Source organism: Petromyzon marinus, chromosome 1 (assembly GCF_048934315.1).
Source record: "Petromyzon marinus isolate PM22_M1 ecotype Great Lakes invasive population chromosome 1, UKy_Petmar_22M1.pri1.0, whole genome shotgun sequence".
Lineage (NCBI taxonomy): Eukaryota > Metazoa > Chordata > Hyperoartia > Petromyzontiformes > Petromyzontidae > Petromyzon > Petromyzon marinus.
The window spans coordinates 23,663,487-23,688,975 of NC_133667.1; the positions used below are offsets into that span (position 1 = coordinate 23,663,487).

At 46.1% G+C, this 25,489-nt stretch overlaps 1 protein-coding gene across 1 annotated transcript in view; it reads right to left on the bottom strand.

Annotated features, from left to right (window-relative positions):
* The window catches only part of LOC116938511 (unconventional myosin-Ie-like), a 113,162-nt gene that overhangs the window by 15,473 nt on the left and 72,200 nt on the right, over nt 1-25,489 (bottom strand). Inside the window, exons 8-25 of the mRNA XM_032945662.2 lie at nt 25,121-25,255; nt 24,583-24,715; nt 23,902-24,098; nt 22,995-23,075; nt 22,774-22,860; nt 21,723-21,809; nt 21,110-21,277; nt 20,100-20,185; nt 19,754-19,835; nt 18,368-18,474; nt 17,837-17,935; nt 10,781-10,925; nt 9,991-10,105; nt 7,637-7,806; nt 4,788-4,933; nt 2,202-2,348; nt 1,126-1,286; nt 355-474 (exon numbers count right to left, since the gene is read on the bottom strand). Of these exons, the coding sequence (XP_032801553.1) occupies nt 355-474; nt 1,126-1,286; nt 2,202-2,348; nt 4,788-4,933; nt 7,637-7,806; nt 9,991-10,105; nt 10,781-10,925; nt 17,837-17,935; nt 18,368-18,474; nt 19,754-19,835; nt 20,100-20,185; nt 21,110-21,277; nt 21,723-21,809; nt 22,774-22,860; nt 22,995-23,075; nt 23,902-24,098; nt 24,583-24,715; nt 25,121-25,255 (2,266 nt within the window). The remainder of the gene's footprint in view (nt 1-354; nt 475-1,125; nt 1,287-2,201; nt 2,349-4,787; nt 4,934-7,636; nt 7,807-9,990; nt 10,106-10,780; nt 10,926-17,836; nt 17,936-18,367; nt 18,475-19,753; nt 19,836-20,099; nt 20,186-21,109; nt 21,278-21,722; nt 21,810-22,773; nt 22,861-22,994; nt 23,076-23,901; nt 24,099-24,582; nt 24,716-25,120; nt 25,256-25,489) is intronic.

Sequence of the window (25,489 nt, forward strand, 5' to 3'; positions counted from 1 at the left end):
CACACTTATACTTACTTAATAGTCAAATCTCATAAGCGACTGTTGGAGCTGAGTCAGTTGAACACGTAGGCTTTCACAACCAATATCCATAATAAAGTATTTTTGGTTTAGGTCGTGTGACTATAAATATACAAAATGGTACTCGAATTTAAATGTTGCGGGTTTACTCTCCAACACACCGGTGTGCTGAAGTAGTAACTAAATGGCGCCTTTTGTTGACGTGACAAACCTTCCCAATTGGCTGTGTCGGGTCGTAACGGGTTTGACGACATTCATACTTACGTAATCTAACCCAAAAAAAACCTTTCTTATGCTGGAGCTTCCTTTGCTCCATCTCGTGAAGGAGGAACTCACCAGAATTGGGCCCTCTTGAGGTGCCCTGGCCACGCCCCCTGCCTGCACCACCGCCGTGACTGGCCGTTGCCCTGTTTTGGGGTCGCGACCTCCCGGATGGTGCGTCGCGTCTGGTGGGTCCTGCAGAGTCCCGACAAACGCGATTGTCAACACAATTGAAATGACAGGCCCACACGTGATGGAGCTGCACATCGCTCCATTGCACTTTAGTTTAATTCACATGAACGTACGTCGGCTCCACGCCCAAATAAGTGTTGGGCAGCTAATTTCTTGGGCAGTGATGGAAATACAGTAAAACCTTGGATTGCGAGCATAATTCGTTCCGGAAACGTGTTTGTAATCCAAAGCACTCGTATATCAGTTGTGATCACGTGACGCTCGGCAGACAAGGCGTATACGTTACTACTTGTATTGCAAGACCTCGCTCGTTTTTAAAATTAATATTTATTTGAAATTTTTGCTCGTCTTGCAAAACATTCGTAGACCAAGTTACTCGCAATCTAAGGTTTTACTGTAACATATTCCTCTAGCTGTCAAGGGTGGTATAGATGAAAAGGCGAATGAGCCCCCAACAGGAATTTGACCTCATGACCTTTATAGTATGAAAGCATTGCACTGCTACAGTGCTACTCATGTGGATGAAGTTGACCATTAATGACAGACAACTCAATAAAAGGAGTACACACTGCAAAACATATTTAAAGGGAACTGTCTGATTGGCTTATCCAGTCTAAAACCCAAATAACTGCTCCCAAATTTGTGGGAACTCACGGGAGTTGTTGGGCAGGCCCTGTCCGATCGCAATTGTGAACTGCTTTCCGCTCGGCTTGAGCACGGCCACGTCACCCTGGCCCTGAACGAAGGAGACCTGACGGGGGCCCCCACCACCTGGCCACCCCCCCCAGCCCTCCTTTTTCACCTTGAACTCCAGGCTGCGGCAAACACAACATATGTCGCAAGGTAAAAACTTTTACAGGTGCGACGATGCATCAAATTACGTGTAAAAGATATGTTTTTCGCCTTATGTGTTTGTGTTTGCAGCCACTAGAGAGGGAGGGTACGTTTGACTTGAACCTGATCATTACCCTGAATTGCAACAATTCATTAAATCACTAGGGGGTGGGGGGGGTGGTAGTGAAACTTGTCACTCCTGAAAATGTTAATTTTAACTAAAGATCAACGGTGGTAGGTGCGTGTGCAGGTGTGGAGTGACATATGGACCCCTTGCCTGATTACCCGTGCCGACTTGAAATATTCAGAAAGACCTGCCTATGATCCATCAAGGCTTTCTCCAGGTCAGGTTGTGATGAGCTCACAGATACTGAAATCATCTGGACAGTGTCATCCGTGGGGTCCATTAGCAAGCGAGGCCAAGGTGAACGGGTTGTGTTGTCCGCATGGCATAGAAATGAGATGGGCTGAGGCGGTATAGGAGGAATTCGAGCAAAGCAGACTTGCCATGAACTGGTACCAGTGGTGTCCAGATCAGTCAGCGAATAAGAATACCGGGCAGTTGGCAATAGGATCTGTCCACGAATGAAGCAATGTGGAGGAGCAATGGTCACAACAACTTGCATAGCCTTAGGCAGGTAGAAACACGTTTGAGCAGTGTTGCATTTGCCATTCACCAGAGTCTAGTGGACCTACGGCACCACCCAACTTGGTCGTGACCTCCTCAAGGTAAACATTCACCACCCCACCAGAGTCTCGAAGTGCACCTGGTCATGGCTCCACCTAAGTGGGGAAAAAGTAGTGGGAGGAAAGGAAGCTACCGTTCTTGAGATTCAGTGCATTCGTGTGTGGTGGGGTTAATCGGCAATGCGCGTGAAAGTTGAAAATGCACTTGCCTGTTTGCGAACTTCATGTGCAGCTTGCGCTGAGTCCGCTCCTCGTACCGCTTTACGAGCAGGCTCAGGAACTCGGTCTTGAACATGGACTCCAGCAGGCTGTCATACTCCGCCTCGTGGATGATGAAGAAGTCGTCTTGTAGGGTGCTGCGTTACCGAACAGCGGAGTGACGTGCACGCAAAAGTAATTTGGACCTCATAATGCCTTCTCCATAGAATTCTTTGCTTTCCGCGAGCCCCCTTTGATGCCAGGGATGGCTTTAGGATTGTTCTGTCCATAGGGGTCCCCCGGGTTGGGGATCTAAATTATTTAGGGAGGTAAATGGAACCTGGCACAAAAGCCAACCGAGATGGGGAGCAATAAGCTACAGAGCAGCGGGGGAAACCATATCATTAACAAATAAATGCACAGCCATTTACCGCTTTAGCAATAGAGTTGTTCATTTCCTGATACCATGTGCTTTGGGAACTGTTATGGTGTTTACAGTAAGCACTCAGGCTAATTGTAAACACGACAATACCCAATACTAGTGAAACGTAACACGACACATAGAGAACTGTCTTTCCAAATGGGGTCCAATTCTTGTGGTGAATGGCATCAGGGATAGATTTTGAAGCGGCAAAGGTTACCACTGTTGTCCCGCTCCAATGCGTGTGGTGCAGCGCCCATCTCTCCCGATGGCCCTGATCCAGTAGGGGAAACTCCACGTTTCATATGGTAGGGGCAGCCGACCCAAAGGACAACCACTGCTGACTTGGCACTAAGTGTTACTTCGCATTTAACTCAACATCATTTTGACGATTATCTCTGTGCGTTGACACCCAACTTGGATTTCGGTTTGCAACCTCCCAATTGTGAGTCAAGCACTCTGCCACCTAATTAGATGTTGCAAGTAAAAAGCACCATGAATTTTGGTTGTCACAATCTCCTACGTTCCTATGACTGAATCACCCAGCATATACACCCATCTCATCAGATCTCAGATGCCAAGCAGGTTTGAGCCTGAATAGTGCTTAGGTGGGTGACCACAGTGCCAAAACAAGTTGTCATAGGACTGTGGAAATGCATGTATGTTGAACTTCTTCCGCACCGTACGAAGACAACCATGCTAATCGGAGATGTGGGGGAAGGACAACAAACTAAACATAAAAAGCAGTTCTAAAGAAATTCGTTTTCAATCTAGATCTAAAAGTGCATAGCTCCAGTGGCTTCCTAATATCGGTAGAGCGCTCCAGGCAGCCGCAGAAGTGCATCTGAAAGCACGTAATGCGGTGACCGTCTTTGTTTCGATGGCTAGCCAAAAAACGCTTCGAGAATGACCGGAGTTTGCGTGATGGTTTATGCTGCTTGACGGGATCAGCAAGGTGTTGTGGTTCATTTGTGGCAAGCACTTTGTGTGTAATGAGTGCGACCTGCTTGGCAGCAGAGTTCAGTGTGGAAAAATCCAATGTTGTACTGTACTTCCCGCATTCACCAGTGTTGCGAAGTACGGTCAAACAGCAACCATGACTAGCAGTTGACTAACAAAAGGGCTATGCATGTACAATCTCACACATGCTGAAAATTTATGGTGACGTAAAATGACCGGTGACTGTTTTAACGGAGGACCTTTGAACACCTGAGGAACAACACCTTTGGCCCAATGTCATGAACTTTATATCACCAATAAACACAAGCATGGCTGGCGGGTTTCCACCCACGCATTGGTGAAAGAATGAGAATCTCGATCCTGTAACACTAAAAGTACGTTGGCAGTGTTCAAATGTCGATGCAGGAACACGAGTGCGTCACCGTGTGCTGTTTAAGTTTGCCTGTAAGTTTGTGCATGCACACGTGCGTTAATCTGCACACGTATAAGCAGATGTGTGCATGCTTGTGCACATTGGCAACCATGTATGTATGTTGAACTTATTTCGCATCGTACATAGCCAACTGTGCTAATCGTATATATGTCCACATACACAGGCCCATACATTTGTAAGTGGGTGTGTGTGTGTGCATGTGTCGCCCCAAAACATTAGCACGTGGCAGACAAAGGTGGCTGGGCATGGCACTGGTCACCCACCACCTCTTTTCCCATGCTGGCCTTCATAGCTACTCGCTAACAGCATTTGCCCCAAAAGTCTATTTAGGCTATAATATGGGGGTCTTTGTCTTTCTGTGTATGTGCGTGATTGTGTCAATGTGCATGTGTCCATGCATGTACATGTGCACGTGCATGCGTTCATGTGCACGCATCTGTGTGTATCTTTACGTTCACACGCATAGGCCCATGCACGTGCATGGTGGTGCAGTGATTAGCACACTGTGCTATGAACCTGGCGAGTATGAGTCCCCGCCAAAGATAACATCAGTGGGAAGTGATACGAGGACCAGTCCGGGGCTTTCCGTTGATCGTCTCACTCATAAATGAGTACTTGATGTGCTATATAAACATCAGCATTGGGGAGACCAGGTATGGTGCTGGCCAGACCACTCTATTGTGCACTGAGCTGGACTTCACAGGTGCTCACGAACAGCACTTGTACCAACAGACGATGTAGGCTATACGCGAGATCTTTGTTATGTGTGTGCCCACAGCTCACCTGAGCGAGACACCTTCAATCTTGTTGAGCTCAATGTGGCGCTTGAGGACTTCGCGCACCTGGCCTTTGTCAGGGCCTTTCGTCACCTTCTCACGGCCAATCATGTACAGGCCCTTGGACGTCAGAATGAGGTCTCGTTTCACGCTCTGCGGAGAAAGACGGGCGAGAGTCCTTACATGAATTGACATTAAAACACGATGGGGAAGAAAAAAACGACATTTCAGGGAAGGCGTTCACAGAAAGTGTACAAGTCAAATCAATGGTACAGTATTTTTTCCCACGAGTGGTACTAAGCTAGTGATTGGAATTTGGGAATTTCACATTCCTATGACAGGGACCAGTAAATCCATAAGACAACCATGGTTGTCTTCCTTCAAAGTGGTATTCACTAGGCACGTAACAATTCAGCTCGATTCAGAATCATGTTTGGATTCAAGAATCAATATTTTTGTCTCATTTTTACCAACTCGTTTATATCATGTCCCACACGTTGAGTCCTGTTCACTCAATCAGCCGATATGTAAACGTAGCATGAGCATATCATTTGCATCCATTGTTAATAGATTCTCAAATGTACAATTCAATGAATTTTTTAGAACATAACAATCAATTTTAATCGATGAATCGTCAGCGGGGTCAGCGACAAGATCGCGTGCCTCTGCATCTTTACTCTCGGTCATCGACCGCATCTTTATTCACTCCTGTTGCCCTGCATGACAGCTCACGGTGGAACTCTCCGCAGCAGCACGACTTACAACCTCCTCCTATCTACACCAAGGACCAAGACCGTCACTGCCAGGCATCGTTTCTCCATGCCAGCCCCATGCCATCTGGAACGCCATCTCGACGCACATTGACAGCATTCAATCTACACCGACTTTTAATGGGAATTTAAGGGCCCTAGCTCCCTCGCCCGGCTTTCAAACAGACACCAGGCTTGGCGCCGCACCTTAGAGTCACGGCCATTCATGTCCGTGAAATATCGTGTGCATAAGAATGGTATTCTTATTATTAGTACATGCCTCGTCCTCGTTATTATTGACTCCAGAGGAACAATGGGATGAGTAGACCCCAACTACAATTTTAACTCACAACGTCTACTTTAATTCTGGGCCAAGCGCTTAGCAAGCATAGAAGCAGATTTAAATATCTTTCTATCACCAATTTCCATGTTTTTTTTTTACAACATTGAGGCACATTCTGATACGTCTGTCTTTTCTAAACTAAATTTATGGGCCAAAATTTGAGCCAACAAGATATTTGATAAATAAATAAAAATGAGAACTCATGTTCATCTCTCCACATAAAAATAAAGCTGTTTTTAGCCCATGAGCATTTGGTCTTTTCAGATCAATATTATCCTGCAGGATGTGTTTAAACGAGCAAACTCCAAACCTGTTTAGACCTTCAGGGTCCTGTCAGCAGTCAGGCGTGTTAAACAAACACCACTGGTTTGCCAGATGGACTTCAGAAATATTAACTTTCATTATTAAGGGATAGAGGTCTATTTTTTCATTACCCACATTGATCCACAACAACGCATATTATATTTTATAACGACTTTAAATATTGTTCAGTAACAAGGCAGAGTGAGATGACCCATCTTCGGACTGTACGATCAAACCCAAGCGTTTTTTCAAGTTGTTTTAGTACCCTTACACAGAAAACTTTCTACACTCTTTTACAATATTTTAACAGTGACATTCCACCAGGTCAAAAGATAAACACAAAAGCTCGCTACTTCTCCAAAAGGCTTATTACCATCTTCTTGACATGATGCTACCATTTTCAGATAACTGAAATCTTGTTTTATCCACTTGCGTCAAACTTGTGCACTGTTAAATTAATGTTGACTATTCCTCCCAGTGACTCTTTTCAGTGCTTGAATAATATACTTACACAACATAATGCAATGCAGGAATTACATTCTGTTTTACTGCAGTGTTCAAGACCAGCAGAAGGAATGGTAATCGAGAGATGGCCTGATAAAAGGGAGATGAGGTGAATAAATCAGGGCCAAGTGTGGAAGGAATAAATGTTAAGCACGTAAAATATCATGTGGCATAAAATTCAGTACAATGTCCTATATTTAATCCAGTGACCCGATTGAGCTTTATCAGTCTATCTTGACAAACGTCGTTAAATGAGGACAAAGACATATTTTTTCTTCTGAAATTATTTGTAGGTGGTGTCTAAATTTGGGTTATGAGCGACCATAAATCACGCTACGAGACTGGACAGCCATCCCTGCTGCTGTTGCTGGCGTGGTGGAGGGGACCGCCCGCCTCTGAGTCACCACCTTCGAAGCGAGGTTGGTGGATCACGGAAACATCGCCACGTGTGAGACGACCAACCCGCAGGCCCATCACCACATGACCACGGACTAGTGCAGCAAGTAGGTTGATAAGCAAGAGTGATCCCCTCACATTCGTGAGTTTTCAAGGGATTTTGGTTACACCTCAATGCAAAATAAATACTCAAAAAAGTGTTTGAGACACACTTTCTAAAACTGTAATAAAAATGTAATAGCGAGACTCGCAGTCAGGAGTCTGCGAGCACAAATCCCGGTCTTAAGTCAACTCAGCCCATCATCCTTCGGGGGTTGATAAAATATGTACTAGTTTGTGGATAGTAAATGGCAGTCATCCTGCAGACACACCGTCCCCCATCACGTGAATCAGGAATTTCCACTACCGCTTCGGGGAGACGCCCGTGATTGCTCGTTCAAACAAGGAGACACTGTCTTGACGAGGCCGGTCACATCATCCAGCAGTGGATTCAGAATGTGTGATGGTCGAGGAGAGAAGGGCCGGTGTTAGTGCGGCGAGAGGGTAGCGTGAGGCCGATACCTTGAAGCGGCGGTCATATTTATTGACGCTGTCGGCAAAGTCCACGCGGTCGCGTTTGCCCAGGAACTGCCGCAGCTCGGGCCTGTCGTCCAGCCCCAGGTAGTCGCCCACAAAGTTGCGATTCAGACTGTTCCTCCGCCGCTCCTTCTTGTTCAGCAGGATGTCTGATGCTGCGTGGGGTTAAATAGGGGGAGGGGGGGGGGGATATGACATACAATGGCAGAGAGGGACAGGGTAAAAAAAGATATAAAGGTGCAGAATTTCGTTTCAAATTTTTTTGGACCAATAACACCAATTACATGGTTAGAGGGTGTATAACTCAGAACTGCAATGTTGCCATGCCAAATCTCAAATAGAGGTCGACTCAAACCACCATAATCCATACTCTATAAAATGGGTTCCACTTTGCAGAAGGTCAAGAGTCGAAATTTACACCACTGGCTCGAGGTCACCGACAGAGATGAGAACAACCTCAATGCCCATTTAAGGACTTTGTTTATGCCATCGGCATCATGTCCCGAAGCTAAGAAAGGTCCTTCTGGAACTTCCTCACTCAGCCGAGCATCGTCATCCCCACGTCAGCTAATATTCCTGTAATATGATGGCATGTAGCTACTTTTACAGTGACTTCAATGGGCCCAGACCACTCACTCATGCTCTTTAAGGAGCCGTTGTCCATATGTCAATCAACCAATATAGTATATATGTTAGCCCCAAGAGCCAAAGTAAAACTAAATTTACCAGGTCCTGAAGCTAGGTCCAGCTGCCAGAAAACTCAAACATAACGGATGGCTTTTCCCGTGCAGTGATCGATGACTGGGCTGAGATGAGCAACTCTCTCTCTATACTTAAGAATCAGGTCTCTTCGCTGATGGCAAACCCACAGTCTGACACGGGACATTATAAGCCCTCTGAGCCACACAGCCATGTAAAGAATTCTGCTTCCTAATTGCATATTGACAGAATCTCTCTTCAACACCATCTCATTTGCTTCTTCATTACACCGTACCTAACTCTTTTTATACGGCATTTCATTTTTTACACACACACACAAGCACATTACGAATTAATAACAAACAATATGCTTCATAATGATCCCTTCACACTCGCATATTAAGTATACGCCTGCTGCGAGGATGGTGACTTCGCGATGGTAATTTCATACTTTGCTTGTATTGTTTCAAAAACAATTAGGCTATAATGAGCAAATTACAATGAATGCACATTGCCTGTGAGCGCACGGGAACCACAGGGTGGGGTGGGCGGGCACGGAGGGAGCTGCGAATCTACCTCGCTCATCTCATCAAAGAGCATAAAGCATCACGCAAACTCCGGTCATCTTCGCAGTGGCTTTTGGATAACCGTCGAACAAAGACGGTCACTGCATTGCGGGCTTTCAGATGTGCTTCTGCAGCCCGTCTGGAACGCTCTTCCTTCCGATATTAGGAATCCACTGGAGCTATGCACTTTTAAAACTCATTTCTTTCGAACTGCTTTTAGTGTTTAGTGTGTTGTCCTTCCCCCGCACCTCCAATTAACACGGTTGGCTACGTACGGTTTGAAAGAAGTTCAAAATGCATACATATTCATACAAATGATTTTGCACAATTCTCAATAGTCGTGATGTATTTCACACCGCAAATGCTACGCATGAAATGTAAACGTATTCTCGCCATCAGAGCTCTATTCTTAACACCATTAGACCAGGTTGCACGATCCATCATGTATTTGTTTCTTAATCATGCATTTTTGTGTGGTCATCAATAGTAACATTGTAAGCAGTCTTGTAAATCTAACATGTAGGTGCGAAAATAGCAAAGGCGTATTGCTAATGTCAGCATTCGTCACGTAAATATAACATACCCTTGTGTGGCTGTATAGAAGGAACAATGCCGTCTTTAATAAACTATTTACTCAAAATGGCAGTGCATTTTTTTTTTAATGCATCAGCCAGGGTTTAATTTGAGCACCTTAGCTGGAAGTCCTATGGATATCCTGGCTCCCACCATAACAATATGCAATTTCCACCAATGGTTCAGTGCCACCAAAGGTGACGAACACAGCCCCACATGGTATCGAGGGAGAGACTTTAAAATAGTGACGTCATGTCAAGTGGATGCACGTGCACCATCGATGTTAGCCAAGGCTAGGAAATGAACTCGTGTTTCCGGCATCACAGTGCTGTGTGCTAATCGCTATGTCCACCGCTGATCCCACGCGCCTGCTGACAATGAATAACAGCAAATGCAAGGCCAATCTTTAAGTTGCAGTGCTGTGGAGCTGCCACACGTTGGCTCTGCCCTCACGGGAATGCCGATGCTTTTTTTTTTCGTTCCGAGCAGCGCTGCGCTCACCTTCCTCCCTCATCTTCATGTACCGCTTGTGTGCCACGTGTTTCCTCCACGCCTTCTGGATGGCACGTGCGTAGCCGTCGTATTTCCGCTCCCGCATCTCCTCAAGCAGGAAGAGCTAAGGGGAGCAATCATCCAATCCCCACCAAGTAAATAAGAAAACATAAAACAAAGATAAAGATACCCCCTCTAGTTTATGTTGTGACAAGTGCTGTTAGCAATGACATATGAAGGCATGCATGTGGGGATGGTATGACCAGCACCACGCCTCTCCGACTTTGTCGCCTCCCCGACTCCACAAATCCTGATGTTTAAACATCGCACCAGCAACTCATTCAAGTCTAAGTCAACCTAGGACAGGCCCAAAACCTAGTTCAGAAATTCGTCACTGATGTCAATTCAGATGTCACCTGCCACGAATTTTAGCCATGGCAGGTATCGAGGTGTAGCTAACCACTCTGCTACCACTCCCCGCACAGATTTAGCCAAACATCCCAATGCAGGACCCTCACGGAAATAAGTCTTGAGACTCAATTAAGTTGGTCAAATGAAAGGCACGTCTATAAACAGTATACAATTACCATGGGCTGTCAAGGTGCGAGGTTCAGGAGCACAGTGGCGAGAGGGAGCCGAGGAAGCAGGAAGAGCAGAGGGGGAGTGAAGGAATTGGGAGGCATTGGAAAGATGCAGAGAGATCAGAGCGAGAAGAAACATCGAAGGAATCGGCGGTAGAAGAGGAATCAAGAAGTAGCAGAGGAAATTGGTGACATCGGATGGAGGGGGTCCACCTCACCGACTCGGGTGCCTTGACGAACACCTTGGTGCGCCCCATCTGGTACTGGTCGGGGTCCATGTTGACGGTGCGCAGGAGGTACTCCACCCCTTTCCGCTCCTCGCCGTGCCACTCCGGCCACGTCTCGCGCGTCAGAATCGCGTACCTGCACGCGCGGCCGGGCCCACCCCGCAAGGAGGCGCGTCAACCATGTCGAGCATCCGACGATTCTTCACGCCCAAAGTCACAAGCCGGCGACTTCTGTCGACAGACCGCGTTGCTTGCAAGTGGGGCTGGTGGCTCACGGACAGATGTTTACTTCATTAAACAAGACTCACGGAATGCTGCACCTGTGAGCAGGGTCGAGCCTGGATTTTGCTTAGTGGTTGGCCACCAAGCATAACAGGTGTTGTAGGCTGCAGAGGGCAATGTTGTTGTGGCCTACATAGGGTGATGCAGCAAGATGCATTGTTGTACTGTATTTATTTGCTCCCACATCTATGCTCCCCCACCTTCACCAACTAACATTGATCAGCAGAGTAAAGTATGGTCAAATACACCCTCCATGACCTGAATGGTGTGGGAAGGCACTCGCCCAACAGTGGATGAATAAAACATGGGCAGTTCATGTACAAGTACACAAGTACATCAGACACCCATCCACCTCAGGAGCAGGAGGGAGGTAGTCGATAGGGGGCGGTACAGCACATACCGATCGTCACCCATTTGTACTAAGATTGAGCGTTATCGCTTTGCATGTTCCCTATGTAAGTATCCGCGCCCCGTGATTTTCTCCCACGTGTAAATAAACGCGCAGAGAAATTGGTCAAATATCCCAAGCAGGAAACTTGTAAGTAAAACAAGAGTCCTAAAAGTCAGTGAGGTTTTCCTATTAAATAAAGAACTACTGTATCAGGATTAATATAGCTACACAATTTGTTTATTTAAGTTGTGGCTTGGTGTTTCAGGGAGCTGCAATACCCATGTTAATATACACAGCCAGCACCACTGGATTTCTGCATTATAATCCCAGGCACATGCCCAAGATTAAACAGCATTGTGGAGTGTAGTAATTGTAGTGGTTTGATCAGTCAGAGTGTATCCCCACCTCTTGCTGTAGTGACCATTCAGACATACTTACACCTCTATCTGTGGCCAGGAGCCACTCGTGGAAACTCCACATTCCCATGGATGGAGGGCATTCTTTCCAGAGGAGAAACATGGCTGACATTTCTGAACTTGGTTGTCATTTTGTGAAACTGATAGTCCGAGCAAACCCTAGTTTATTAACAGTGATATTCGCTTTACAGGATCATGGTGCCTACTCTGACAGCTCACTTCAGTCTGCAGGTGTTAAATAAGGAGAGATTTCACCTTCTTACATCTTCACTTACATAGCACAATTGGGTTGTATTGTTTGTTAAATTAAAGGCCCAAGTGTAGAGCAACGGTAACCGATACACCAATCACTGTGATTCATTTTAGTGTATCTCGAACAGACTCCGCAATCCATCAGAAAGCTATGTACGACCAACAATTACCCAGATTTTTCCCTGTGTAATATACCAAAGCCAAAGTCCTAGCACCATCTATTGGTAGACGTTATATTTATTTAATGCCCGAATTCTTAGTCCTGGATTTTTATTTGCCATCGGCCGTAACAAAAACTGTTGTACGCTTATTTTAGTGTTCTGGTTTGTTCTGAGATCCGCGAAAACAATCTTTTCCCATCCACCTGTGGATCCAAATCCACGTATTGTCCACCATTGGCGTAGACAACCAATCATGCAGATTGGTCTCCAACGGTCTTACCAAACACGGCACTGTGTATAGATTTACTATCGTTTATATTTCTCTGACAACTATTAAGCAGACAGAAATTGAGTGAACCTTACTATCAACGGCACAAATAAGGAGCATAGTCTAGAGATTGTGGCCAAATTAACTCTTAAATGGATGTCAAGGATTAGGATGTAATTTCAGATTTATTCCCAAAATGAAGTTTTACCTCGTTATTCAAGGGCCCCACTTCACGCCTCCACAAGAATTTTACAACAAATTGCAATTGCGAGAAAAAAATGTCAAAACAATGTTACTATAATTATTGTACATTTACTGGTTCTGAAATTCGAAGTGAAAATCTGTTCCGCAACATTTTGTTGCCTCATCCGCCATATGCAAGTGCATTGTTTACATAGCGCACATGACCGTCCATAAATCCCTGCCTCCCCAAATACAACAACTCAGTCAGTCGTACACAATCGTATCAAGGGCAAATGGTGGGGGGGGGAAGACCATACAAGGCCTTTTTGACATTGCACGCTTCACCACCACACGGGAGCAGGAAACAGACAGCAATTCAGCAGCTCCAGCCTTCCGACTACGTAACGCGGGTCACCTCTGCTCGTCAAATCCCTGCCAGCTGTACACGTTCCAAGAGCAACTCAAAAAAATGCATTCGGCCGGCTATGCTGTGGCACCGAGATGGTAAGCGTTGATTTAAGAGCCACTGAGATACGTTTTTTTGTGCTACTCTTGACTAGAGATGCTGCCTTTGTGTAAAGGTTAGCGTACTGGACTTGCGACCTAGAGGTCGCCGGCTTGATCGGCGCCACAGTTGAAACAATGGGACAGGCTCCCCCACCGCCTGTCCACCCAGCAGTATATATGAGGCCAACAAAGTCGATCAGTAGGTCGTGCATGGTGGGATAAAGTGTGGGTACTCGCATCTCTTCCAAGATATCTGGCCAGCACTGGAATAGTGGGTCATAATACCCTCTAGAGGAACTCTCTAGAGCTCCCTCTCGTGGAGACCCTTCTGCATAATTAAATTATAATAAAAAATCACTTGACTTCCAGAGCTGAAAATTAATAATAGTAGTTTGTTGCCAACAAAAGTTTCTCTGTAATAGGCCGTGTATAAAAAAAAATGTATGCTACCGGTGTGTGGATAAAAATACTGTATATAATTTGGATAGACCTCGGAAGTAGTTCTGTCATATTCCTCTCGGACTTGTGTTGATACACTTCTCAGTGAGAGTTTAGAACGGATGCTGTGCCTCATGACACAATGCCAAAAGCACAATTGTTACAATATTTGTGGGGGGGGGGGGAATGCAAATCCTGGTTGTGGGGTGAACTCAATCCTCCAATCCCTCCGTGATTGATGTCAGGAGTACCATTTTGTATGTCGAGTTAAGAGTGGTTAACCTATTGAGGGAATGGAGTGGATTTTTAACCACCAACTCTGGCAAGCACTGTAGAGGCCTGTGTGCATTTGAGCATCAGGACACTTTTATTTTTTAAGATCAGACTGGAGCCCACTTATACCAGCCAGGAGAGGAAATGAGACATCCAATCTGCCAGCTGTCTGTGGGAAACTTTAACCACGTGGATATTCGCTCAAACATCTTGTGCCATCATTACTTCTACAAAATACACTCAAGCACTACTATTGAAGAAAGTACACAATACAAGGCTTAAACGTAACCCCATGACAGTATAGTAAGTGTTATTCTACAAGGACCATTCGAGATCAATCTGGACTTTTTCATTCTGGATTATCACAAAAAATTACACGAGACCAAAAGATCGTGGAGTGCTAGTAGCAACAGATGCCCAAAGTAGTCTGGGTAGGTTCAAGGTGTGGCGAATTCTGTATCATAGATTGCGGAGCAATGTTGTGCAATTAAGATTCTGGTAAAGCTAAAATACCAAACCGGCTGAAATATATTGCAGGTTTGCTGAAGGGTTTTGTTGATTTTTTTTGTCAGGAACATAGAAAGATATTGAAGTGTTACAAATTGTTTCGAAATGGATGCGAGTGGGCAATGGATGACGAACGTGTTTATGCATGATGCAGCGTTGTGACTCTCACAGAGACTGCGTGCTGAGCAGTTCATTCAGAGCAAATGCCACATGAATGTGTATGAGACTGACGCAAAACTGGCAGTGTTGGAAGTGTAGATGCCATCATTCGATCGCACCTGATGAGGAGATGAGGTGATCATTGAATGATGAGGAGAATGTGGTAGTGGATGCCCTCATTTGGCTAGATACATGTCCTAAAGAATGTAATGCCTCTGTAATTAAGGTGTTACAACAACCAATCGGGAAAAAAAAACCGTATACATGTAGCTGGAGGATCATTGAAAAATAAGTAAAGTTTCATTTACTTTCCTTTACATTTTCGAAACTAAGGATGAATGTTTACCTTTAATGGCCCACATACGTGACTCTCTCTGTGGCACTGAAATGCACATGTGAAATGTAAATGATCCAAGCACATGGTTTTCACTCTGCTGTGTTTATGTTACGCCTCTTTTTATGGCATTCTCCATCGTGCCAGTTATGGAACGAGGCCTCAGCCGGTTAGAAAGGATCGCAATGTATCCGACATTGTACACCTCAGCTGTGTGTCCTTGTAAATGTTTAATCAAATAAATAAAACCCACAAAAAAAATAACCGTTTCACATGAACGACTATCCTTTCATACAAGCACTGTTACTGATGGCGCACTTTCAATGTAATGATTTCTTTATTTGAAAGCTACACATTTGAGGTCATGGTAAAGGACACATGGCACAGAACCTGCTGCTGACAGATATGTTACACCAGTGGATTTCTGCTTTAACCGATTGAGCCCTTTGTCAATCGACTGTTAGATGAAGACCTCCACATTCCACATCGGCTATGAAGCTTGTTTGACTATGCTTCAACATGCTGGTCAGTTCAGGTTGATGATGGGATTGGTTCAGATATCATTTGCTTGTAACACCGGCCACAGCTGGGAGTCAAACTCAAGTTGTTAGTTTGCTTCTCATGTCAGCCACAATTGGGAGCCAAACTGAGCTTGTTGGGCTCACAAAGTAGTGCACATACCACTGTGTCATCACTCCATTCCCAATGTTTAAATATCGGCAAATTATTCCTTTAATCATTTTGAAACACCTATTTAAAATATTTTTCCTTGCTTAGGCCAGGAAATGGAAGCACAACAATGGACTGAGATAATCCGTGTGGAACTATGAGTGCTATCCCCTTGAATGTGTTCGTTTTCTCTAGATACTCCAGTTTCCTCACACATGCATTTAATGGAACTCACTAAACAGTACATGTGACTAAGCCTCCTGAAAAAAATAGTCTTGAGACTCATGGAAGCTCTGCTTGGTAAGTACAGAGCATTATTATTTTTTAAATGTCAATGGAGTGACAGCACTTTCCCAGAATCAGCACTGACCGTCTCTCTCACAAGCTGAAGACAGCGATCACATCACGGAGCATAGCTGACGTCATTTCAGTTTCAATGTGTGTGCGTCACGGTTTCACAACAGCTCCTCGCATTAGCACAAAGTTGATTCCTATCCGGAGCCAAAAATCTAATGTTGGGCTCAAGTTTTAATAGTGGGTAGTGTTTGTTACAGTTTCCTATCCTTAGCATGGCTCACAATTCGACAATTGTGAGTTCAAATCCCAGTTGCGATTCAATTCAGCCCAGGTTAATGATAGAAATATAACTTTGCTGGAAGCCAAAAAGTGGTAATTCCATGGAGAAATTGGCCTCTGTCATGGGAATGTGGAATTGTCACCACTGGTCCAGGAATAGCCACTATAGATGAGCACCACCCCATTGCTTGTATGAGTGAAGAGACACTTAGATGTGATTTTCACTTTCCTGTAAAATTCTATGAACCCTTAACCTACCACAAATTCCCATTTGTACCACCCCCACCCTGTACAATTATGTAACGTCTCCTGGCATTTCAGTGGCTTCTAATAGCACCGCAATCCACAACTGCTATCATGCATGGCTGATGTCAGACTCCATTATTGCTTCTGTTTGGATATGTATGGACATGTTCAGAAGCTAGATTGCAGGTGCAGCAAACAAAGTGTGATTTTGTATCGGTCATTTAAGATATGAAGTTTACTTTGTTTGATTATTTTACATGCGAAAAAAATGTTACATGCCTGGTTGATTTCTATATTTAACTATTTACCATTTTTATTTTACCAGATAAAGCCCACTGAGCTATTTAGATATTTTTTCAGAAGCAACCTGGCCACAAATGACAGCTTAATGAAGGGACTCATCACGTGGAAATTTATCTACCCAATTTAACTCAAGACACCACTTACTCTGACAATTTTGCAAACGTGGACCACCAACTCAATCATATAAATAACCATCAACTACTATCCAAGCTCACACATTCCCCAACCTTCCTCCCTGATACTCTCTCCATCTCACAGCACTGCGACTGCCACCACCACCCACCCCAGAGATATCTCCCTCCCAACCTCACGCTCCACGAAAGGCAGGTTCCACCCTCTGCCCTCCTGTCAGAGGGCAGCCAAAATCAGCAGGTAACCAAATGCTCACGCCCTGTTCACACGGGCCCTTTTTCCTCCAGCTGCTGAGAACCGCGGCGTAAGTTTGCCATGTGCCATTATGCAAGACGCCCATGATTGTGATGCACACCGAGCTGTTTTGTTTAAGCCCGCGGGCGGGCCAGCGTTGGTAGGGGGAGGTCGTGACTAACCGCCGAATGCCAGCGCGGTTAAGCGCCTTAAAGCGGTGTGAACTGTGTCTCAATTTCACACTCTTGTCCGAATACTTCCAACGTGAGGCAGGCAACAATGAGGGGTTTCTCACAAAGTGTTTGGGGCTGATTACCATTAAACCTAACATGCCACTGCGATTCCAGAGGTATTTTGGGGTATTTACCCGGACATCAATTCATCCGGCCGGGTGGCACCGTGGTTAGAGCGCGCGTCTCACAATCTAAAGGTCGCGGGGTACAAAATCCAGTCGTGGGACAATTCAGCCCACATTCCGACAAGCCAAAAAAAAAGAGAGCACGGTTTACTTTGTTGGAAGCCACCAGTTATTGTGCTTGTAGAAAACCACAGGGAATTTGGAATTTCCACCACTGGATCAGAGTATACGAGTGCTGCTACTTTACTAATTTGTGCAGGGATGCAGAGACATTTAAAAACTTTTTTACGATCAGACACAGGCAACTGCCACTTGGTGACACTGACAATGCCTGTGTCCCCCCCCCCCCGGGACTCACCGCTGCAGGAACTTTTTGAAGATGCGGCGGTACGCGTAGCCCGCGCGGCGCACGCGGATGTTCTCGCGCAGGCCCAGGTACTCCGCCTGGTGCTTCACCCTACGCACGCACGTGCACGTCATAGACCGCGTTGTACAGCACCTCCCAAGAAAACCACGAGATTACAAAGACAAATCCCCAAGAGATAAGAGCTCTTGTACCCCATTTTCCACTGGCACATCCGAGCCGAGTCGAGCCGAGCCAGCACGGCAACTTCAAGTTACGAGTACTTTTCCAACGGCGAATTGCCGCGCCGAGCGAGAATCAAACTACGAGACGTTGAATGTGGCCCGAGGCCAAGCGACGGCCATAGTCAGGGCTGACGACGCGTTCTTTGGGAACGACGTCAGCGGCACAGCTCGGCTTCTGCGGTGACATGGAAACAACCTGGCGCCGTCTCCTGAGCCGCGCACGGTTGGCTCGTCACAGACCCGGCACGGCTCGGTTGTACGGTGGAAAAGAGGCGTCGGTTTAGCGTGGCCGGGCCCGCACCTGCTCTCCTCCCAGTCGCGTGGACGCTTGGTCTCGTTGGGCTTGATGCAGCGGATGTAGTGCGGCGTGCACTTCATGAGCGTGTTCACCAGGTCGTTGGCTTGTTTCTGGGAACCACATGGGCGGACGCCACGCAATGAACTCCCATTGACATATTGGCATGGCATTCATCCAGTGTAAATTACAATGTTAATTATGTATCCGGAAAACACACAATGAGCTCCTGCATTCGGGATGTTTGTCCAATATAAATAATTACTGATTGTAATGTGGGAGAAAAGTGGAGTACCCAGAGAAAGCCCATGCACATGCTCAACAATGCTATCCGTTGACCACCTTGCAGGATGCGGTTGCTGGTCTCAGTCCGGTTACCAATGAGTGCACAAAACAATCTACATTAAACTTGGTTCTGCATATAATTTGGACAAATTCCACCTTTGAGAATTGAAAATATTGGTTTGACTCTCATGCAACAAATGGTAAGATACCAATGCTGATGGAAGGAAAACAATTATTGTTGAAAAGACTCAGCCCTATCACAGGACTGTGGTATTTCCACCATGGCTCAGACACAGAAATAGAGAAGAGCACCGCCCCATGCACCTAACTTTTAACCAACTATTTTTTATTTCCCAAGTAAGGCCCACTGAGCTATACAGCTCCTTTCAAAAGTGACCTGGCCAAAAACGATAGCTCAACGAAGTGGCTTATCATGTGGAAAGGTATCGCAGCCAAGTACTACAAACACATGTTTCTTAATGTGGAGGTAAAAACCGGAGGACCCGGAGAAAAATCCACGTGACCATGGGTAGAACACACAAACTCAAAAATAGATAGGTGTCAGGGTCAAGATCAAACCCACAACCTCCTATACCAGCCAAGGTAGTTCACATCTCACCACCTGCTAGTCTAGGGAGACTCTTTTACTTTTATACAAATTAGCTTCTGTGATAAGGGCACGAATGTGGTATCATGGCTCAAGTACTCAGCGCCATGATGTCATGACGGTGTCCAGAGTTGGCCTCCACTACCCCGCCCAGCAGTGTCACACGAGAGAGGCTCCTGGGTTGGTGGTCAGGCAACTAAGTTGCCATCTAGGATTGCCACTTGCTCTGGTTTTTCCTAGGATGTCCTCTTTTTGAGACAGCCATGCTGGGAAATCTGTGAGCCTTCCAAGGCACTGAAAGTCCCGTTTTTTTGTTCATCAGTTGCGTAATAATACACCACTCAGGACGACGCATTCAATTATAGTCCTCCACTCTTCCAGAATTGTGAGATATTCTGCTCTCTGTGACATCAGAGATGGCAACCCTAATTGACAATCATGGTCGGGGAAAACACACGGGGATGGATTGAACACGTTCGTGGGTACGGGCTATGAGGCACCTTTATTTTGCTGGCTACAGTTGTTGGTCGCCCTTTCTTCTCACTCTGAATGTTTTCTGGAAACAGCGCCTGGATAAAGGAACTATGGCACAAAAAAAAAGACAACACACGTGTTTATAAACGTGAACAAAATCACTCAACTTTAGCATGGTATGCAAAGGACAAAAAAACACTTGCATAATAAAACAAAGTTACATGCATATATAAACAACTTTAATGTGATTTTACGCATGACAATTGAGTCACATGATATGTGAAACTCGTAACCATTTTGCCTTTACACGACGTCACGCCTGTTAGTCAAGCAGGGTGTATTTTTGTACTTTGAGTTTTTTGACCAACATACTGCTCGCTGCTTTGCATCAGTTCGATCAGGTCCGTGAAAAGGACGTCGCGATTCCGCTCGCAAAATCCCTCCACATCGTACGACACCTGGCAGAGAAAAACAAATAAAGAGGCATGAATTCCACATTCCTATGACAAGAGGGAGTCTCTTCACAGGACAACGATTTTTGGCTACCCACAAAGTGGTACTCGACTCACACTGATCCCTACAATAAACGCCAGGCTAGATGCAATGTCACGATTACTGATTGCAACAACACAAAAAAATATTCTTTGGTTCTTTCGGTAAAGTCAAGTAGATAGAAAAAATAAGAAAAATAAAGTGAATAAAAATAATACAAATAAAATATATATTTATATTTTTCTATCTACGCGACTTTACCGAAAGAACCAAAGAATATGAATTCCTGCAGTCACGAAAGTTTTAAGTCAGAATTTTAAAAAACGTTTTTGTTGTTGTGACCTAGATAAATAAAGGGACATAATTAATTGAATAAAAAAAACAAGCTTTGGTGACACCTAACACGCTACCGCCACCGTCTGTAGCTGCCATTCATTCGACGCAATGAGGCATGATAAATGGTGTGCAATTTCCGTTCTCTCTTTATCCATCGTTGCCTTGTCCAAACACGCACTATTGCACACTGTATGGCATTTGCTAATTGTATCTTGCTTTGCGATTGCAGATGGCGGTAAGACAGTGGTTGCCGAAGCCGTTCTATCCAGTAAAACAATTTCACGTGCTCCAGGTCAGGGGTCACGCCCTCTCCAAAAAAACCTCTTTTGGAAAGTGACCGTTTGCATTCGAGTTGGTGTACTCGTCACCCTTGTACTCATTAAGGTACTCAAGTTATGAGCATGATCGTGCACTAGCGCTGAACGTGGTTAAGGGTTGGCACCTCCGATTAAGCATGATTGGTTACGTACTGTGCAAAAGAAGTTCAACATACATGCATACACAAAAGGGAAAGGTGCTCTTCGTGTGCGCGTGTCTGGCCGGCGGAGCCGCACCTTGCCCGCGTAGTGGTGAACGATGAAGCCCTGGTTCCAGCTGTTGAAGTGCTCATGACTGCCGATCTGTGCGCGCAGCTTCTGCAGTAGCGTGGCGTCGGCGCCCTCGCCCTTGGCGTGCATCGTGGCGCACACGTCGTCCAGCACGCTCATGATGCCCGGCGGGTTCTACCCAGCATGAGCCGGCGCACAGGCCACACACACGGCTCCCGTCGCGCCGTTCGTCCTCTTACAACATTCGTTCGTATCCTACTACTCTTATCACAGCGTCCTTCTTATACCGTCGTCCCATATCGTAGCCCTCGAGCACCCGAGCAGTAGAAATACTGCATTCCTATAGGAGGGGTGCCTGAAATAGGATGACGATTGTTGGCTTTCCATGACCAATTAAGGCACGATAGCCCAAAATTGACACCAGACCGGTCCAGCACTTTAACATTGCAATCCGTTTAAATATATTACCAATCACTCTCTTACAAGTGAGCATTAGATGCCCAAGACTAGGCTTTCCCCTCGATTTACAGTGGGTAAGGCTAATGGAGAGACCACGACGGATTGCGTGTCACGGCGTTCAGTTGCACCTTGATGACGAGCAAGGCAAGACGATTCCTACCACTTTGTTTTCAATGAGGTCGCACACGATCTTGTTGTTGAAGTAGTCAATGGGCGTCCACTTGATGCCTTCCTGCACGTATTCTTCCTGCAGAAATCACACGCGCTTTAGCTACTACCAAGCCCTACTACTAGGGAAGACTCGACATGCGGTCACGCTTCTTCGGTCAGCAGCCGTGCCCACACAACAATGACGACAATAACAACAACACCACCACACCAACCGATGCAACGGCGTCACGTTACTTAGGAATGGAGCCTTGATGCGGGGGCGATAGCACGCGACTTTGGGAACTTGCAGGAATGGAGCTGCTGCGAAATTTACGATCACTTTTAGAGACCCGTAGAAGGCACTTTCAGGATTCCCTGTTTTTCTGTGTTAATAATACCCGCGTTCCGCCGAGATGAAGACACCTCTTAGTTTATCGTACGTGATTAATAATACATTATAAAACATTATCCAGTGATCACGGGGAAGGCCGAAGAAGACCAGATGGGGAGATACCGTTTGGGTGGCTCTTGTAATTTGCGTGTTTACTGTTATTTAAATTCTTCTTTTCAATAGCATATTGTTGCTCGTCTCTTAACTGTCACTCTTAAATATGCTGTTCGTTTTATTGTTAGGTAAGAAACACTTACGTCTGTGCTCTCCGGCTTCCTGTGTAGAAAAAGTGGGCCAGGTTTTGCCCAATCCTGGCCAGTTGGCTCAGTAAACACAATAAACTAACTACTGCGGGATATGGCGGAGGGTCGTCGGCAGTCCCTCGGGGTTCAAGGATGACGTCAATCAGGTTTGGTGGTGGCTGAGGAGTCCGATTCTCGATCCGCAGATATTTGGGCATTGGGGGGTGCGGGCACGTGGTTCCAGGTGGTAGTGGGATCCGCAGTGCCAGGGTAGAGAGTGTGTTAGTAGCGTGGTGTGGTGGCATCAACGACTTTGGCCACCATGACATCCTGGTGCTTGAACATATTATCCCATTTGGCTATAAAACACATTTATTTTGCTTCCTGAATGTTGATCATGAAACATAAACCCTCGGGGTATGTTTTACCTGCTCTGCCTTTAGCGTCAGTTCGATGAAAATTTGTTGCAGTTTCTCGTTGACAAAGTTGATGCAAAACTGCTCAAATCCGTTTTTCTGTAACGCAAAGTGAAGCAACAACAAAGAGTTCGGAATTAAAGTCCCGAACGACACAATAAAAAAACGGAATAACACAAAATGCCAAGTCGCGTTTGTGAAAATGGCAAGAACACACGAAACGCACAACGCACCTGAAAAATTTCAAACCCGTAAATGTCGAGGACACCAACATTGTACTCTTCGTGGTCCTTCTGTATGGCTCTGTTGATTGCCTGTGATCAAACACAACACCCACATCCCCCTTGACAAAGGTCTCAAAGCACACACAGCACTTAATACACCACATGTAGAACAGCGACAAGACAAAGATTCCGTCCTATTACCTTAATAGACTGTAGGGGGTAAGTGCCATTCGCGAGCACCTATTAAGGCCGACACTACACAAAAGGAGGTGGGGGTGGCCATCACCACGCCCGACCCCCGTTGTCTCCTGAGCGGCGATATTTACACACCGCACCAGGTACTCATTTGAGGCTAAGTCTATCTAGGGGAGGCCACGGGCCGGTTCAAATATTCACCTCGGTTGTTGGTTGCTGGGTTCATCTCGCAGAGTGCTAACCACTCAGCCACCGCTGCCCCCACACACACGTGTAGACACGCACACAATGCAGTGACTTCCACTAACCTATACATTTGACTTTGGTGAAGAAATGGCCATACATCCCAAGCAGAACCTTCCTGTAAAAAGGTTCTAAAGACCCATTTGAGACTCTCCTAGATAAATAAAAGACTATTTAATCCTTTTATTTGATAAAAACCTAAATAATAATTTGAGAACACCTGAAAGGCACCCGATGCGGTAACCGTCTTTGTTTGATGGCTCGAGCCAAAAGCCCCTGTGAGCATGACTTGAGTTAGCATGATGGTTCATGCTCCTTGATTAGATCAGAAAGATGTTGTGGTTCATTTCTGGCAAGCACTGTTGTCCTCCCCACGCACCTCCGATGAGCACGGTCGGTCTACGTACGGTGACAAAGAAGTTTAACATATCAGACATACAAGGTAGCCGGCTCGGCCTCCACTGCGACCGGACCTCACCTCGACCAGGTAGTCGAAGACGCGCGCGTACAGCGCCTTGGCGAGCGCGTCGCGCGTGTAGTTGGCCTGCTCCACGTTGAGCGTCACCTCGATGGTCTCCGACTTGCCGCCCCACTTGCTGTCCATCTGCCGGCTCGTCAGCTTCTCCTTGAGCCGCGCCTGCTCAATCCCCAGCAGGAACGCCGGGAACGCCAGGACTGTCGGAGCACGGTGGGGGGAACAAAACAAAAAGGGGGGTGGGGGACGTTCATGTTAAACTTTACAGTGTGGCAGAGGGATCATTTAGGAGCCGCAGAGGGCGGTTCAGCAAAATGCATTGTTGTCCTGTACTATGCTCCAAAACCTATGCTGAGTGGAAGGTTGCTCATTCTCCTCTGCTCCCCGCCCCCCCCCCCCGCCCCCTTTGTCTAGAACTCCCCCAGCCGTCCGTCCTCCCCGTCCCCCCTTCAGGATCAAGACCTTGCTTTTGTTAATCTCGTCTTTCTCTTTCTGCCTGCGCCCGACTGCTTTTACTAAAATAAATACGCCCACTTGTTTTACTTAGAGCGTCTTCAGATGCCACCTACAAGCCGTATAAAAAATCCTCGTTGCATTCCATTTAATTGTAAATCGCCAGTGGCAGGAGCTCGACGGTGGCGGCGCTCGCGGTTGTGTTTGACCCGCGGAGGTCGCGCGGCTCACAGTCGTCGTTCTCGACGGCCGCGTAGTTGCCGGCTTCGCGGAATGACAGGTTTCCCAGGTGCAGGATCCCCGCCACGATCTGCAGCACCATCTGCTGATGCTCGGCAGGGATGCCGATCACTCGCATCGCTTTCTGAAGTGGGGGGGGGGGGGCGGGGGGGTGGTAGGAGAGTGGGGACACGGTCAAGGGGCGATGGAGGGGCATGTGTTTGGTGGAGAGGAGGAATAAGAAAGGAAGAGAAGGTGGATATGGACATAAACAAGAGGGGTCAATTAAGACCTGGTTTTGAATCAAATAAACACATGGCAATGACCAAATCACCATGAACGTACCCAATGGTGTTTAACCAGGATTGCTTCTGGGCAAGAATCATCAGGAAAAACAATTGGTAGATGGACGTAAATACAATTTAACTGCGGCAATTAAATTATGCCTTTCCTATGTGTTTATGTACTTGTTTGTTTGATGGGAGCAAAGTTGGTCCACTGGTAGAAAGAGGCCAGTACCTCTGCAGCCTGATTGCTAAGCGATGGTTACCATGGTTTCCTGGAAGTCCTTGCGGTCATCAATGTCATCGACCTTGTAGGCCCCAGACTGGTTGAGGTAGTAATAGTAGTCCGGTGTCGTGATGCCCAGTGACTCTTTCTGGTCACCCACTGCTGCTTCTGTGAGCTGCAGGAAATACGGGAAGCAATTAGATAGTTAAAGACAATGTAAAACGTTTCCATTTTTTACCACAGTTGTCATAATATGATCAGGTGGAACTGTGGTTAGAGACAGGGTTGCCACCTGTCCTCACTTTCCTGAGACTGTCCTTGGAGAGGTAGCGGTTCTGGAAAAGCTGCAAGTCTTTACATACACTGAAAGTCCCTGTTTTTGCTATTGAAGTAAAAATACACCACTCAA